The 15,738-nt window shown below is 41.4% G+C and overlaps 1 protein-coding gene across 4 annotated transcripts in view; it reads left to right on the top strand.

Annotated features, from left to right (window-relative positions):
• SCN10A (sodium voltage-gated channel alpha subunit 10) overlaps positions 1-15,738 on the top strand; it is a 90,326-nt gene that overhangs the window by 48,335 nt on the left and 26,253 nt on the right. For 2 of the 4 annotated variants that reach the window (XM_026000991.2, XM_026000989.2), the window contains 4 exons: positions 643-816; positions 11,833-12,192; positions 13,644-14,090; positions 15,436-15,573. In XM_026000991.2, coding sequence (XP_025856776.1) covers positions 643-816; positions 11,833-12,192; positions 13,644-14,090; positions 15,436-15,573 — 1,119 coding nt within the window. The remainder of the gene's footprint in view (positions 1-642; positions 817-11,832; positions 12,193-13,643; positions 14,091-15,435; positions 15,574-15,738) is intronic. The other 2 variants (XM_026000990.2, XM_072726494.1) reach the window with 2 other exon arrangements.

The following is a 15,738-nucleotide window of genomic DNA, read 5'->3' as shown; positions in this document are numbered from 1 at the left end:
TTCCAGTGAACTGAGTCTGGGCTTGACCTCTCTTGGTGACAGAATCCCATCCTGTTTAAGACAACTAATGACACTCAGAGCTAAAAGAATCTTAGGGACAATTTATTACTGTTGTTCTAGCTTAACAGCTATTATTTATTAATGGGTTACTATTGGCCAGGACCTTTGCTGTACTGTGTATGCATGATCTCATTTTATGCCCATTATACAGATGAGGAAACTGGCTTGTGTGTGCTTTCACAAGCTCTGATATGGCTGAGTTGGATTTTTATTTAATTCTGTGTTGCCCCACAATCCAAGGTTTTAAACAACCATATCAGATTGACTTCTCATTTAGGTAATTATATAATAATTATTATCCTAATGATTATCCATCTCTACCACCATTCATATGAAAACACTGAAGCATGGGTTCTAATGCATATCTCCTGAGCACTGTTCTAGAGGTTTCTCTATGCTGCCACACTGAGTGTTCCCATCCCCAGTCCTTCAAGAGCCCACAGAGTATACAGAAACTGAATAAAAACAAAGCAAAATGATTTGTTATTTTATTTTTAAACTAGGCATTTCCCTGCTGCCCTATTTTCATCACCCTCTCACCCCACAGACCCTGCTGAGATGGATCCTTGTTTCCAACCACAGGTCTTTACTGTGTTTTTTACTGCTGAAATGGTCTTCAAAATCATTGCCTTCGACCCCTACTATTACTTCCAGAAGAGATGGAACATCTTTGACTGCATCATTGTCACTGTGAGCCTGATAGAGCTGGGTGCGGCCAGGAAGGGGAGCCTGTCAGTGCTGCGGACCTTCCGCTTGGTAATGTTCTTTCTTGGCGACTTGGGGAGACTCCCTCCACATTCAAGGAGCCATAACCCTGGGAACAGATACCGTCCTTTGGGGACCTCACCAGCCAGCAAGTTCTTCCTCTCTTGTCCCTGTGTGGAGGAGGCAGGGCATGGCTCCAGGGAGCTGGAGACTTGGTCCTTTCTACTTACTTAAATTTGGGGCATGCCTTCTCATCTCCAGGCCTTGGCCCTCTCTCATCTGCACCCTCCTGTTCTCTTATCAAATAATAATATAATAAATGATAGCAATAATAACAGCTACTGTTTTTTGAGCACTGACAATGTATCAGGCACAGTGCTAACCCCTTGATACAATAAGCATGGCTTGTTAGCATGGGCTAATTACCATCCTCAGTATTCTCTCAGTGTTAACTAGGGCTCAGTGTCCAGCTTTGGAGAGAGAGGACAGAGTGAAGGAGAGAATGCTCAGCAATCTCACCGAGTCCACTTCTAGGCCAGAAAGTCTGTTTGGAGCCCTAATGTGGGAGCCAGCAAAGCAGCACTGAGCTGCCTGACTTGGCTTCCTTGCAGTGGGATGGCAAACTCAAAGGCCTTCAAGAATCAAGCAGGTGATGACATAAAACTGGCCAAGCAAGAGATCTTGGCATTGGATATATGTCCCATGTAAACAGGTAGGCAGACTCAACACAGAGCATGACTCCAGGGAGGGGCATTTACATAGGAGTCAGCATGATATGCCTATTGATTGTCACAGTTTGCAACTTTTCATGAGAAACAAGAAATCCAGATTTTAATATGGGCTACTAGTCTAATTTTTTTAAAGGCATTCTAAAGGCCAAATGAAGTATGTCCTGGGACACATTTGTGTCATGTACCACCAGTTAGTGACACCTGTCTCATTGTCCTATGGAGAGAAGGGCACAGTGGGCCTATAGGGCCTTTGCCTATAACCTGGAAACTTGAGAAGAGAGGAATTAAAACACTTTTTTAGTGTTTCCGAAGGACAGATTTTTAGAAGGACATTTTAATAAGGACAGATTTCTCTGTATAGCTAGAAAATGATGTAAAGAGACAGGCACCTAAGTTAGTGGTCAGTGTGGGACACCCATACACAAACATTGAGGGAGCAAGATTCCATACTCCTTATGCCCTGTGAGGGCCTGAAGTTAGTTTCCTACTAAAATATGAACATTTTTGCCACACTTGGGAACAAGCATGGTGTTTTCAAGTCTTCATGCTTTTTTGCCTGTATTCTCAGACAACCACAAATGGGCAGGCTTACTCCATAGCCTGGGCCTACAGAATTTTCCAGACACCTGCCCCTTTGCCCCCACCTTCCTGATCCTGATATGCTGCTCATCTCCCATTCCCTGACTACAGCTACCACCCCCATATTTTCCTGGGGGCTTTGAGTCCTCTTCCTTTACCATCTCCCAAATTTCTCATTACCTGGGTTAGGTACCATGGTCCATCAGTATCCTTACACTCTTAAAACAAACTCAACCACCTTTTGCCTCTAGCCCTTCACATTTTTGTATTTGGCAAAATCCTAGAAAATATTAAAGTTGAAGCCAAATATTCCCTCTGCTGTGCCTACCCCTGAGCTGTGGGCATTAGTGCAGAAAATTCACACAGCCCAGATCATCAGTTTCATAGTTTTTATTAATAGACTTTATTTCTTGGAACAGTTTTAGATTTTTCAGAAAAATTAAGATGATCCATTCTCACTTCTCCTGGCTCAACCCACATGCCACCTCCTGAGAAAGGTTCTCCCCAGCCACATTATCTTAAGGTGGATTTTCCCATCAAATTAGCCTGTTTTACACAGTTCACAATTATCCATGAGACAAAACCCAGGGTTTCCTTGTCTGCCCAGGAAGACAGGTCTTTCTATCCCAAAGCCCAGAACATAGTAGGAACTCAATAAAAAGTTGTTGATCGAAAGAAGAAAGGAAAGAAAGGAGGAAAAAACTAAGGAAGAAATGAAAATACTGTGTCTCCTTTCTTGCTTTTTGCTCCCTCTCAGAGTAGCATTGCCTCCCTCCCCATCATTTAAATCCTTGCTCCATGCATCCACTGGTCTGTCCTTGTAGCAATACCACATCTTAAATACTGCAATTGCCTTGAGTGTGTCTGTGTCTACAAGGCAAGTCACCCACCTTGTTTCACTTCTTAAAGAATATCTGTATCTCCATATTCATTTTAGAATTAAATTGCCAAGTTACATCTCCACATACACACAAAATTGTTCTTTCCTATTGGGACTGCAATAATTTTTACATCAATTGGGGAAGAAATGCAACCTTTACATTATATAGTCTTCTGACCTATGAAAACAACACACTCTTCATTTTTCTAAATCTTTCAATAGTTGTATAATCTCTCCCTAAAGTTTTATAACTTTTTCCACAAGGAATTTTCTGCATCTTTTGTTAGATTTATTCCTGGGTATTCCCTAGTTCATTATGCTATTATAAATGAAATCTCTTTTTAAATGTCCTTTTCTGGGTTGTTGTTGTTGTTGTTGTTGTTTTGCTAACATTTTGCTATTTAGCACTTTTGCATTCAAAATTCCTTATTAATTCTGATTTATCTATATAATGTTTTAAATTTTTTAACACAATAATGTCATATGCAAATAATGAGTTTTATATCTTTTTTTTAATGCTTATACCATTCAGTTCTTTTTACTACATGATTGTGCTGATTAGATGCCCAGTATACTGTTGAAAGGAAGTGTTAATAGCAGACATCCTTGCTGTTTTCCTGATCTCAAAGAGAGTGCTTTCAATATTTCACCAAGCCTAATATTTGCTTTCTTAAAGATAAAAAAGAAACCTTTATCATTTTAGGAAGTTTCTTTTGTTTAGAATATTCGTCATGAATGGATGGTTAATTTTATCAGACAATTGTCCTGCATGTATTAAGATAATCAAATGATTTTTGTCTTTTAATCCATTAAAGTGGTGAATCATATTAATTGATTTTCTACTGTTAAATCAACTTTGCCTTCCTGGGATGAACCTGACTTGGTTGCAATACACTTTTTTTTATACACTGGAAGATTCAGTTTGCTTAGAATTTGGTTAGAATTTTTGCATCCGTATTGATAAGTAATATTTGGCCTGTAATCCTCCTTCCTACATTGCACTTGACAGGTGTTAGCATCTAGGTATCAAGGTTGTGCTCATTTACATAAAAAGAGATGAGAAATATTCCTCTTCCTCTATACCCAGTCTTTGAGTAAGATTGTAACTATTTATTCCTTATAGGGTTGGTAGGATTCACCAAGGAGGCCATCTGAGGTCAAGATTTTTCATTACTGACCTAATTTTCTTCCTGGCTGTGGGACTAGTCAGGTTTTCTGTTTCTCAAATTGGTTTTGATAAGTTATAGTTTTCTAAAAATTTCCCTTATGTAAATTTTCATGTTTTTTGGCATAAAGTAGTGTATGCTATGCCATTATATTTTAAGGGTCTATATCACCTATACTTATGTTACCTTTTTCTTTAAAAATGGTGATTTGCGCTTTCCTTGTCTGTTCTTATTAGCCTTGCCAAAGGTTGTCAATTTAATTAGTCTTTTCAAAGAACCAACTTTTAACTCATTGGTCTCCTCTCCTTCATTGATGTTTTGTATTTCATGTAATCCTGCATCTTATCTTAATTACATTCTCCGTCCTACATATTTTATGCTTTTCTAACTTCTTAAGATGGAATTTTCAACCTATTTTCCTTTCCAATATATTCATTGAAGACTTCATTTCCTTCTAAGAACTGCTATAATATGTAGAATTTTCCTTATTGTTTGGTTCTAAATATTTTCTAATTTCAAATTTGATTTCTTCTTTGACTCAAAGGTTAATTAGTAGCACAGTTCTTAATTTCTGGATATCTTTATGCTATCGAGTTCTAACTTAATTGTATTATAGTCAGAGAACATACAAGGCATACTTAATGGTTTGAGATTTATTGGAATTTTCTTTTGGCCCAGCATGTTGAAAATGTTCCTTATTCACTTGAAAAGGTGTCTTCTGCAGTTGTAGGGTACAATACTCTGCATATATCCATCGGGTAGAGAAAGTTCATTGTGTGGTCCAAATATTCTAAATCCCTGCTTATTTTTGTCTGCGTGTTCTAGCAATTACTGAGATGGTAGTGTATAAAAATATCTCCCACTATGATTATGGCATGGTCTGTTTCTCCTTATGGTTCTATCTTGAGACTGTGTTATTAAATGCATACATATTTTAAGTTGTTATATCTTCCCCGTAAAGTGAAACTTTTATCAGTAAGAATTGACCTTCTTTCTCCCTAAGAATGCTTTTTGCCTAAAAAATAAATTTCATCTGCCTCAAATTATGTTTTCTTTTGGTATAGAATTTGCATGGTACATTGTTACCCTTCCTTTTTCTTACAACTTTTGTATATCTTTAGGGTTTTTATATGAGTCTTGTAAATATAGAGTCAGATTTTGGATTCTTATTTTAGTTCTGACAATCCAATATTTGTCTTTTAACCAAAACATTTAGCCTACTTACTTTATTGTGAATACTGATATGTTTGGATTTGTGTCTATCATATTTTGGGTCTTCTATTTGCTTCATCTGTCCTAGTATTTCTGTTCCCTCTTTTCCTCAATTCCTTTTTTTAAAGATTTTATTTATTTATTTGTTTGTTTGTTTGTTTATTTATGTATTTATTTATTTATTTATTTGAGAGAGAGAGCACAAAGGTGGGGGCAATAGAGACAGTGGGAGAGGGAGAAGCAGGCTCCCTGCTGGGTCAATCTCCCCAGAATCATGACCTGAGTCAAAGGCAGACCTATTGAGTCACCCAGGCGCTCCCTCTATTCCTCAATTCTTCATCTATTGTAGAGTGTTTATTTTCCTCCTTTATTGGTTTGCAAGCCTTTCTATTTTTATTCTTTGAGTGGTTACCTTAGGAATTACTTAATTAAAGTCAAAAGTTAGCTAAAACTTTTACTTTCCAAGACCAATTTTCATTACATTTACCCCTTCCTAACTTACTATTGTACTAAGCATTTAAATTTTATCTTGCTTTTAAAAAGTTATGTGGTTTAATCAATCATAAATAATTCCCAACTTACTATTGTGTTAAATATTTTAAATCTATCTTGTTTAAAAAAAAGCTATGTGACTTAATCAATAATAATTCTAGCTGTTGCATAAACAATACCCCAAACTCCATAGCTTAACCCAATCAAAGTTTATTTTTCACTCAGATCATAGTCTAATGCAAGCCAGTCAACTTCAGGTGGGACTACTTCAAGAAGTGATGCTGCCACATCCAAAGAAGGATTGCACAGTCTTCAAAGCTTGCCTCCTGCTTGTGGAAACATGACCAAGGCTTGTTTTTAGTTTTAGTTTTTAGTTTTTAGTTTTTTTATTGGAGTTCAATTTGCCAACATTTAGCATAACACCCAGTGCTCATCCTGCCAAATGCCCCCCTCAGTGCCCATCACCCAGTCAAAGGTTTTTTTCACTCAGAGCTCATGGTTTCTTTTGTGATGCAAATCCTTCAAAATTTAGGTGGCTTCAGACCTCTCTGTGTCCTACGCTCCCATAGTTTTGTCTTTGACAATGTTCTCAATTCCTGTTTATTTCTTTGTTTTCTCATCCCCATGCCTTTCTCTCTCAACTGGTGGCTCTCAAATGGTGGCTACAGCATTTAGCAAATCTTTGCTAAGATTTACTTCATTTCATTAAAAATTTAACTGGTCTTCAATACTTAAAGATTTGATCATATTGCTTAATTGATTCGGATCTAAAGCAGTGTACTTTCCTGAAACTTCAAGGCTCTAAAGTTCTGGATTCTGTTTCCTTTTATTTCTTATTAATCAGCCAAATATTCTCCAAGAGCATCTCTTCTTGTAACAGCTTGACAAATGTAACTGACTACAACTGACCCACAATACTAATTGCAACACAGATTGGCACTTTCTGAGCCTTCTTATATCAGTTTCCTTATTGTCTGTGACATGACCCTAAGCCAGTGCCACATATTTGATGGCTTGAAATGGCAATATCTCTTTTCAATGTACTAATTTCTACATTATTCAAGATAAGTACGACTAGGTGCACCTGGGTGGCTCAGTGGTTGAGTGTCTGCCTTCAGCTAAGGTCGAGATCCCGGAGTCCTGGGATCAAGTCCTGCATCAGGCTCCCTACAGGGAGCCTGCTTCTCCCTCTGCCTATGTCTCTGCCTCTCTCTTTGTGTCTCTCGTGAAGAAATAAATAAAATCTTAAAAAAAAGATAAGTACAGTTAGGCTATTGCAACAATCTATACATCTCTGTGTTAACATAATAGAGGTTTCTGTTTCACAACATATTCATTGCTAATTGGGAAGCTCTCCTGGAGTGTTGGCTCCAAGGAGTAACTCGGGGATCCAGGATAATGTGATGTCACCATATTCAGTGAGTGACCTCTACAGTGGCCATGGGAGGGGATGAGAAAGTGCATTGGTGTTTTATGGCTATGCCTGAAAGTATCATACACTACTGTCTCCGTCTGCATTCCATCAGTTAGAATCCAATAACATGACCTCAACTATTTGCAATTAAAAGTGGAAAACAGTCTTCCTTTGTGTCTGAGAGGAGCAGAAGCGAATGCTGACCATATAGCCACTCTCCGCCATGCCCCATGAGACATTATTGTTGTATACACTCAATGCTTGTTTAGATTCACCCTCATGCTTAACACATCCTTGCTCTTTTTACATTTTTGCATGTGATACTTTCCTTCTGCTTGAAGCAGATTTTTTAGAATCTCTTTACCTGGGTGTCTTCTGGCAGGAATCTCTCTCAGTTTCATTTATCTAAAATGTCCCATTCAGTTTGTCGTTGTCTTTAAGAACAATTTCTAACGGATGTAAAGTTCTAGTTAATTGTTATTTTATCTCAGTTCATTGAAGATATTCTACGGTGTTCTAACCTCTATTGCTGCTGATGAGAAGTCAGCTTTCAATTTAACTGTTGTTTCTTTTTCTCTAGATGCTTTTAAAATCTTTTGTCTTTGCTGTTCTGTAATCTCATTAGCATGTGTTTAGGTATGGGTTTATTTATGTTTTTATTTGTAATGCTTAGGATTCTTTGATTTCTTAAACCCCCAGATTTATGATTTTCTTCAGTTCCAAAAAAGTTCCAAGACATCATATGGGCAAATCTAGCCTCCACATCACTCTTTCTTCTCTTGGACTTTCATTAGACATATATTAAACTCTCCCACTCTGTTCTCTGTGTTCTTATGACTTTATGATATATTCTATCTAGGTCTTTCCGGGCTACCTTCTGGATAATTTCTTCTGATATATCTACAATTCATTAATTCTTTCCTAAACTATATAACATCTGATGTGAAACTACTCCATAAGGTTTTTTTTTTTAATTTTTATTTATTTATGATAGTCACAGAGAGAGAGAGAGAGAGGCAGAGATACAGGCAGAGGGAGAAGCAGGCTCCATGCACCGGGAGCCTGACCTGGGATTCGATCCCGGGTCTCCAGGATCGCGCCCTGGGCCAAAGGCAGGCGCCAAACCGCTGTGCCACCCAGGGATCCCCATAAGGTTTTTTTTTTAATGTTGTGTTATATTTTTAATTTCTGAAAGTTCTACTTAGTTATTTTTCAAAACTTATTATTATTTAGTTCCTTGTTCTCTGCATACATTTTTCAGTTTGTGCTTTATTTCTTTTTTTTTTTTAAGATTTTATTTTATTTATTTATTCATGAGAGACAAAGTGAGAGAGGCAGAGACACAGGCAGAGGGAGAAGCAGGCTCCATGCAGGGAGCCCAACATGGGATTCGATCCTGGGACTTCGGGATCACGACCTGAGCTGAAGGCAGCACTAAGCCGCTGAGCCACCCAGGCTGTCCTATTTCTTTTAACATATTATATCTAATTATACTGTTATCTCTGGCTAATAATTTTATTACCCAAAGAAACTGATTGGCAGTCTCCACATACACATCGTGGATCTCATTTCCTCATGATGCCTCATTACTATGTATTTGTTTGCTTTACTGCAACTCTTAGACACTTTTGGGTGGAGGCTGTAGGCTGGTTTTTCAGGGAGTATTTGCATTCACTTCTGCAAGGTACTTTATAGGTTTGCTCTAAATTAAATTCTCAGCTTGAAATAACTCAGTAGTGTGAATTCTAGGTAAAACCTTTTGTGAGGAGCCTTTGGAGGTCCAAATTCTGAGTGTCAGTTCCCCACCCTCCACCCGGACCATTTAGTGTTCCTAGCATTCTCCTGGGCTTATTTCTGGTTTGTCCTTACATGGAAGTTATAGATCTTTGGGATCTAGTCCTAAAAGGAGGAGAAATTCTTGTTAGACCTTCTACCTTAGACAGGCCCTGAGATACATTTCCTGCTTCCCATGCTTCATGAGACCAGTGAAACCCATGCTAGATTCACTTGGTTTTACAAATGTCTTCAGAGAAAAAGCTAGCTTCAATAATCTGTATATCTAAATTCCCATATTTATTTAATTTTTGGCTCAAGAATTTACTTACTTTATTAATAAATCATCAGTGTACCTTGGATTTTATTATCCAGCATTTTTAGTAACTTTTTGATGGAAAGACAAAACCAAGGGGACCCAGTATGGTCTACCATATTATCCTGTCTATTGATATTTCTCACAAGGCCCACTTCATCACCAAGTGGTAACCTCCCCAGTAGAGGACAGACTTACCTTTAGACTTTCCATTTTATCCTAAAAGTAAAGCCTCTTAATTCAAGTAAGTTGAAAATAAAGAGAAAAGTTTAACTCTAAGATTCAAAATATTTGGATATATTTCCATACAAATATGTCCATGTTACCAGCTTGGTTTATTTCCTTCCGGTCTTTTCCCCTCTAAATAGAAGTTTTTATACTAATTATGAGATTAACTAGAGAACTGGTTAATTAAATATGAAGTAATATTCAGCAGCACTTAAAAGCAACAATTTATAAGCCTTATGTGATATTATAAAGAAATTCCTTTTGATATAATGCTAAGCTGGGCAAAGTGTAGAGAAAGCAATTGGATGGGGGTGGAGGTGAGATTCTTGGGAATCGTGGGTGCATGTGGGGCTGCTCTCCTGGACCACTCACTCTAGGCACCAGCAAAAGCTAGCCAGCTTATCCGGGGGCTCCACAGTAGGCACTCTATAAATATGTATTGACTGATACCTAAGACTAGGGGCCCCCAAGCCCAGATATCTCTAGAACAGCAAGTGAAGTGATCTTGTTCTCTTGCCTTCTGTAATGACAACAAAAGAATTCATAAAGGACCACTTGATTCATGCCCTCTAATAGCAATTACACACAGTTTGCTTGCAGTTTGGCATAAGCTTAATTATGGACAACAAATGGCTACCTAACAGGACTCTAATATTAATTTCTAAGCTCTCCACCCCCACCCCAACTAACTAGGGAAGCAGTGGAAACTTAGATTCAGTTAAGGCAAGAGTCAGCGCTTGGTCCTTTTGCTTTTGGCCAGTGAGCATGCCCATATGTCTTTCACTGTCCCAAGTCATGCCCCACAAGGCTCTGTGATGTGGCAGGTGGCATCAGGGCCCTACTATAGCCTTTGCCTCTGCACTTGTCCAGAGTTTATTGTGAGAGTGGAAACCTGTAGCAATTATGTTGCTAAGGAAACTTGGCATTCTCCCAAAACGCTCCACAAAAGAGCTCCATCTAGTTTCCAATGCTCAGTGTTTGTTTGGGCTTATCTGCTGCCTCTATGTTTAGTCTACAAAACTAGAGTTTTAAGCTCTGCTTCCATTATGAGGAGAATAATTTCCAGGGTAGGTCTAAGGTGAACATAGACCATTGCACCCCATGACAAAGAGAAGGGGGTATGGAACTTCCTGTATAAGAATATTAAAGCTTCCCTGGGGCTTACTGCTGTGTGGCTGCTAAAACTATTGTTGCACAGTTCTGTTCAGCATTGCATCTTAAACCCTAGGCCAGAGCCAGACTCTTACTAGGTGTTCCCTAAATACCCATGACAGCTGAACCCAGACATTTCCTTCTAAAAAATTAGAGAACCACACAAATGTATTTTTTAAATGTTTATACATCTGTATGCATAGCATTTATGCTTTCTTGTGGGACTTCGCACATTCATGTTTACAGTGGAGGCTTTTTGGATCTTTGCCTAGTCTTCTTAACTAAGCTATTAATTCCATGAGGGCAGGAGCCCACATATCTCTCTCTGTACACCCCATGAGCTCACACAGAGCCAGGCACATGTGTGACTGGCAATCAATGACGTGAGTAGTTTGGTTGGTCAACTAAACAAACATGTGAATGCTGGTCCATGAAATCATATACTTGCCATCTCAGAGCTGGTGGTGGCAGCAGATGTTGTCTGTGGCCCCGAGATAAGAAATGCCCTACAATATAGTTCACCAATACTCTCAAATACAGTGGGTCTTGAACTACCTGTAGAAAGCTAACTTTTCTTCAGGTCAAAAGTGGGCCATCCTCACTTATTTGTGAGCTCCATCATACCCCCCATTGAATAGGCCAACATTTAGAAAGCCTGTAGCTACAGAATAGAATGCATATGGCAAGACCACCATCTCAGTATAAAACTCCTGCCTGCCGCAGTTGCTGAAGCATGTTGATACATAAGGACTATAGAAGGCTGCTTATATTTTTGAGTAACAGATAATGAAAACAAAGGTCTCTAAAAGCAGCTTCCTGGGACACCTGGGTAGCTCAGCAGTTGAGTGTCTGCCTTTGGCTCAGGGCATAATCCCGGGTCCTGGATCGAGTCCTGCATCAAGCTCCTTGAGGAGTCTGCTTTCCCCTCTGTCTGTTTCTGCCTGTCTGTCTCTCATGAATAAATAAATCTTTAAAAAAAAAAAAAGGCACCTTCCTGGGAACACCCCATCTTAATGAAATGAGCTTGCCTTCCTTGACCTTTGGTTTTGGGTCAAGACTCGAGATGAAAGGTGATGACAAGAGAAGAGCAGCCAGGACCTGACTCAGTCTCTATTTTTCTGCAGCTGCGGGTCTTTAAGCTGGCCAAGTCCTGGCCAACCTTAAACACACTCATCAAGATCATCGGGAACTCAGTGGGGGCACTAGGAAACCTCACCATCATCCTGGCCATCATTGTCTTTGTCTTCGCTCTGGTTGGCAAACAGCTACTTGGGGAAAACTACCGTGACAACCGGCGCAATATCTCTGCGCCCAATGAAGAATGGCCACGCTGGCACATGCATGACTTTTTCCACTCCTTCCTCATTGTCTTCCGGATCCTGTGTGGAGAGTGGATTGAGAACATGTGGGCCTGCATGGAAGTTGGCCAGAAATCCGTATGCCTCATCCTTTTCTTGACAGTGATGGTGCTGGGGAACTTGGTAGTAAGTGTCGAGCCCCCCTGGGGTCCCTGTCTTGGGGACAATGGAGAGACTTCTAGGTTATCCCTTTTTTTTTTTCTTTTTTTACTTCTGGGTTATCCTAAAAAACTTTGATGTTGCACATTTTTATGCCCCCACCATACCTGCCCGACCGTAAGTCTTCAAACATTGCAAAGCCATGTGGGGCATGTTCTAAGAACTGTCCCTTGGGAGGTAACCTGACTTGCTGGTGTGAGCACGTAGGATCAGGATGGAAAGACCTGTTTAGAATCCCAGCTCCACCACTAGTAAGGCTGGATGACCCAGCACAAGAGACAATCTCCTCCAGCTTTAATTTCCTTAAAATCAAGAAAATAGTGCTTACTCACAGGCTTACCAGGGGAATTAAATTACAGGAGATAACATATGCAAATTGCCTAGTGCAGTGTCTAGGCCACAACAGGAACTCAGTAAATGTTAGCTGTTAGTTGTTGAAGAAAAATTTCCTTCCCCACTCTAGGGGGTCTCAGAAGATATTTTTCTCCAGTATGAGAGCTGACTGATTTCTCTAAGCTACACAGGTCCTAGCTAAGAGCAGGAGGGCGGGCTTGATGGGACAAGATGAAAGAGAGAAGCTGGGTCATGGACAACATCCAATGCCACAATGTCAATAACAAAATCCACTCCCACATTTGGGGGAGCCCCATTGAAGACCTTCCTGCCAATTGGCTCCAGCACCCCTTCTCTATCCTAGTTGGTTCCTTGCCCTCAGCTTACCCCCACCTACTGTGGTTCTGGACACCCTTGCTATACCAGCACTGGCTGGCTATAAGGGGACATATGGGTCCTCAGAAGCCCCTTTCTTATTGTCCTGAACATCAACCAACTTGGATTCTTTCCCTGTAAGAGTTTTAGACACAAGAAAGCTAAACCAAGAAAGATGAAAAAACAAATCCAGACCTTTCAGTCTTTCCCATTCAGGTCATGGATGCCTTCCCCTCTGCCCCCGCCACCCCAACTTGCCCCATTCTCAGGTTAGGAGGTTGGCCAAAGATCCTTTCTTCCAGGCTGAGCTCACCATCTCTACAGAGCTATAGGGGTCCCTCACCTTCTGGCAGGAAGTTTCCCTACTCCAAGTACTTTTACAGCCCTCAGTCATTTCCTTTTCACAACCACTCCTAAAGGGAGGGAGTCCCCAGTCCCTGCTCATGGGGGAAGAACAGGAAGTTGGAAATAGCAAGAAGATTGGCCAAGAATGGGCTTCCAAGCCTTGTCCACATGAGGCAGGTCACTTGGGACATCCCCAAGACTCCCCTCAGTGGGTTTCAAAATGTCGTTTCCCCCAAGAGGGAAAGCGTTGGGGTGGGCAAGGAGAGGCCCAGGTGTGGCTGTCCTGCCATCTGGCTGCCTGCCTAGCAGACTGCGGAGGGGCTCAGCTCATTAGTCAAGCCATCTTTGCTTCCACTCCTCTCCAGGTCCTCAACTTGTTCATCGCCCTGCTGCTGAACTCCTTCAGTGCCGACAACCTTGCAACTCCAGATGAAGATGGGGAGGTGAACAACCTGCAGGTGGCCCTGGCACGGATCCAGGCATTTGGCCATCGTACCAAGAAGGCCATTTGCAACTTCTTCACTAGGCCCTGCCTGCTGCCCTGGCCCAAGGCAGAGCCCCAGCTGGTGGTGAAACTCCCACTCTCCAGCTCCAAAGCTGAAAACCACATTGCTGCTAATGCAGCTGTGGGGAGCCCTAGAGGGCTCCCAGTGTCCAGAGGCCTCAGGGACGACCACAGTGACTTCATCACCAATCCTAACATATGGGTCTCTGTGCCCATTGCGGAGGGTGAATCTGACCTTGATGACCTGGAGGAAGATGGTGAGGAGGATTCTCAGAGTTCCCAGCAGGAAGCGATCCTCCAAGGGCAGGTGAGAGTCCTCCCAAGGCTGGACTGATGGGAGGGCAAAAAAGAAATTAGAATAAGGAGGTTTTCCACCATCAGGACTGGCACATCCTTGATGAGCCCTCCACAAACCAAGCATAGGAACACTTGATGTCAGAAAGCAAAAGCCATGCTCAGCTTTCTGGAGGAAGTGGCATTTGAGCAGGGCCTGGAATAAGGATCAGAATTCCCCAGGCAAGCAGAGAGCAGGGGCAGCATCTTAGTCCCAGGCAACTTTGAGGTACTTGGGATTGTCTTTCATACAACTGCCCTGTTTGCTTCACCCAACTCAGGCTCTCTGCCTAAGATGCTAACGAGACTCCTCTAAGAACAGATGTTGTCCAAGAGCAAGATTCATCTGATCTTCATCAGAAGCCTAGGGAATCCTGATCATTATGTGACTCATTTATCCAGCTTTCCCCAACAAAGAATATCACAGGGAAATGACACTTGTTCTTTTTGGCACTGAAGAATTTAAAGTACATTTAAGCCTTTTGGTAGCACATATATTTTTAAATACTTTGCACAGCTCCCTACTACCTTAAGCTGATATATAGACCAACACTCATTGGTCTCTTCTCAGTGACTCAGGGCATGTATTTCCACACAATATGGGAAGGCAAGGGTCCCTAGAGATAGGCAGGGCTGCTGGCCAGGCCACTAAGTGGCCTCAGACAGCTGTGCTTTGAGTCTGTAGCTCTACCACAGCCTCCTTCCCCTACAGCTGTCACTTCTCTTGTGTTCCAGCAGCTGCTATTATCAGCTGCCATATTTTACATGCCTTTGTATGGGTGACAGCCGAGGGCAGGGCGTCACCATCCCTGGAATAAAGGACATGAACTCTGTGACGGCTATCTCCACTCAGAGGCATTTTCAATAACTTTGGGGGCTCTTAGGGGACTTCAGACGGCCAAGTTCACTACCACTCCGACCTCTGGACAAGTAATAATGGTCATAGCTAACAGCTATTGAGCCAAGCACTGCATGCAAAGTGTTTTTACAAGCATTCACATGTTTAGTCATCAAAATCACTAATTAAAGTAGATCTTGTCTTCTCAATTTCGCAGGTAGGAAAAATGGAAATCAGACAGGTTACATTTTTTTTTGCTTAAGGTCATACAGCTTGTAAGTAATGGAGCAAGAGTTAAACAGATCTGGTTATGGAGACTCCAGGCTCACTTCACACAAGCGTGTGTGTATGGATGCATGTATATATGCTGCAGAGATTAGATCCTTAACTCTGGCAGACTATGAGGTGCAAGATCTCTTCAAATGAGAAGTAGTCAGCTGAGGGTGGACACAGGTGGCCAGATGGGACCCTCTCTCACTAGCAGGAGCAGCTGCAAGTCGAGACATGTGAGGGCCACATGGCACCCAGGAGCCCAGGCTCTGGAATGTCCTCTGAGGACCTGGCTTCCTACGTGGATGAGAAGTGGAAAGACGAGGCTGCTGCCCAGGCGCCTGCAGAGGTAGGTATGTGAGCTTTCAGGAGAGGTTGCACAGCCTGTCGGACACTGACTGGTGGGATGGTAGAGGCTGGAAGATGGGGCTGCACGGGAAGTGGTGTTTCAGACTGCTGTCAATCACATAACCTCATGTCTCATTGTGAGAACTGTCAAGGCCCATCCTAACCT

Source organism: Vulpes vulpes, chromosome 11, assembly GCF_048418805.1.
Source record: "Vulpes vulpes isolate BD-2025 chromosome 11, VulVul3, whole genome shotgun sequence".
NCBI lineage: Eukaryota > Metazoa > Chordata > Mammalia > Carnivora > Canidae > Vulpes > Vulpes vulpes.
Note: the sequence above shows the minus strand (reverse complement) of the source record. Positions and strands in the feature narration are given on the sequence as shown.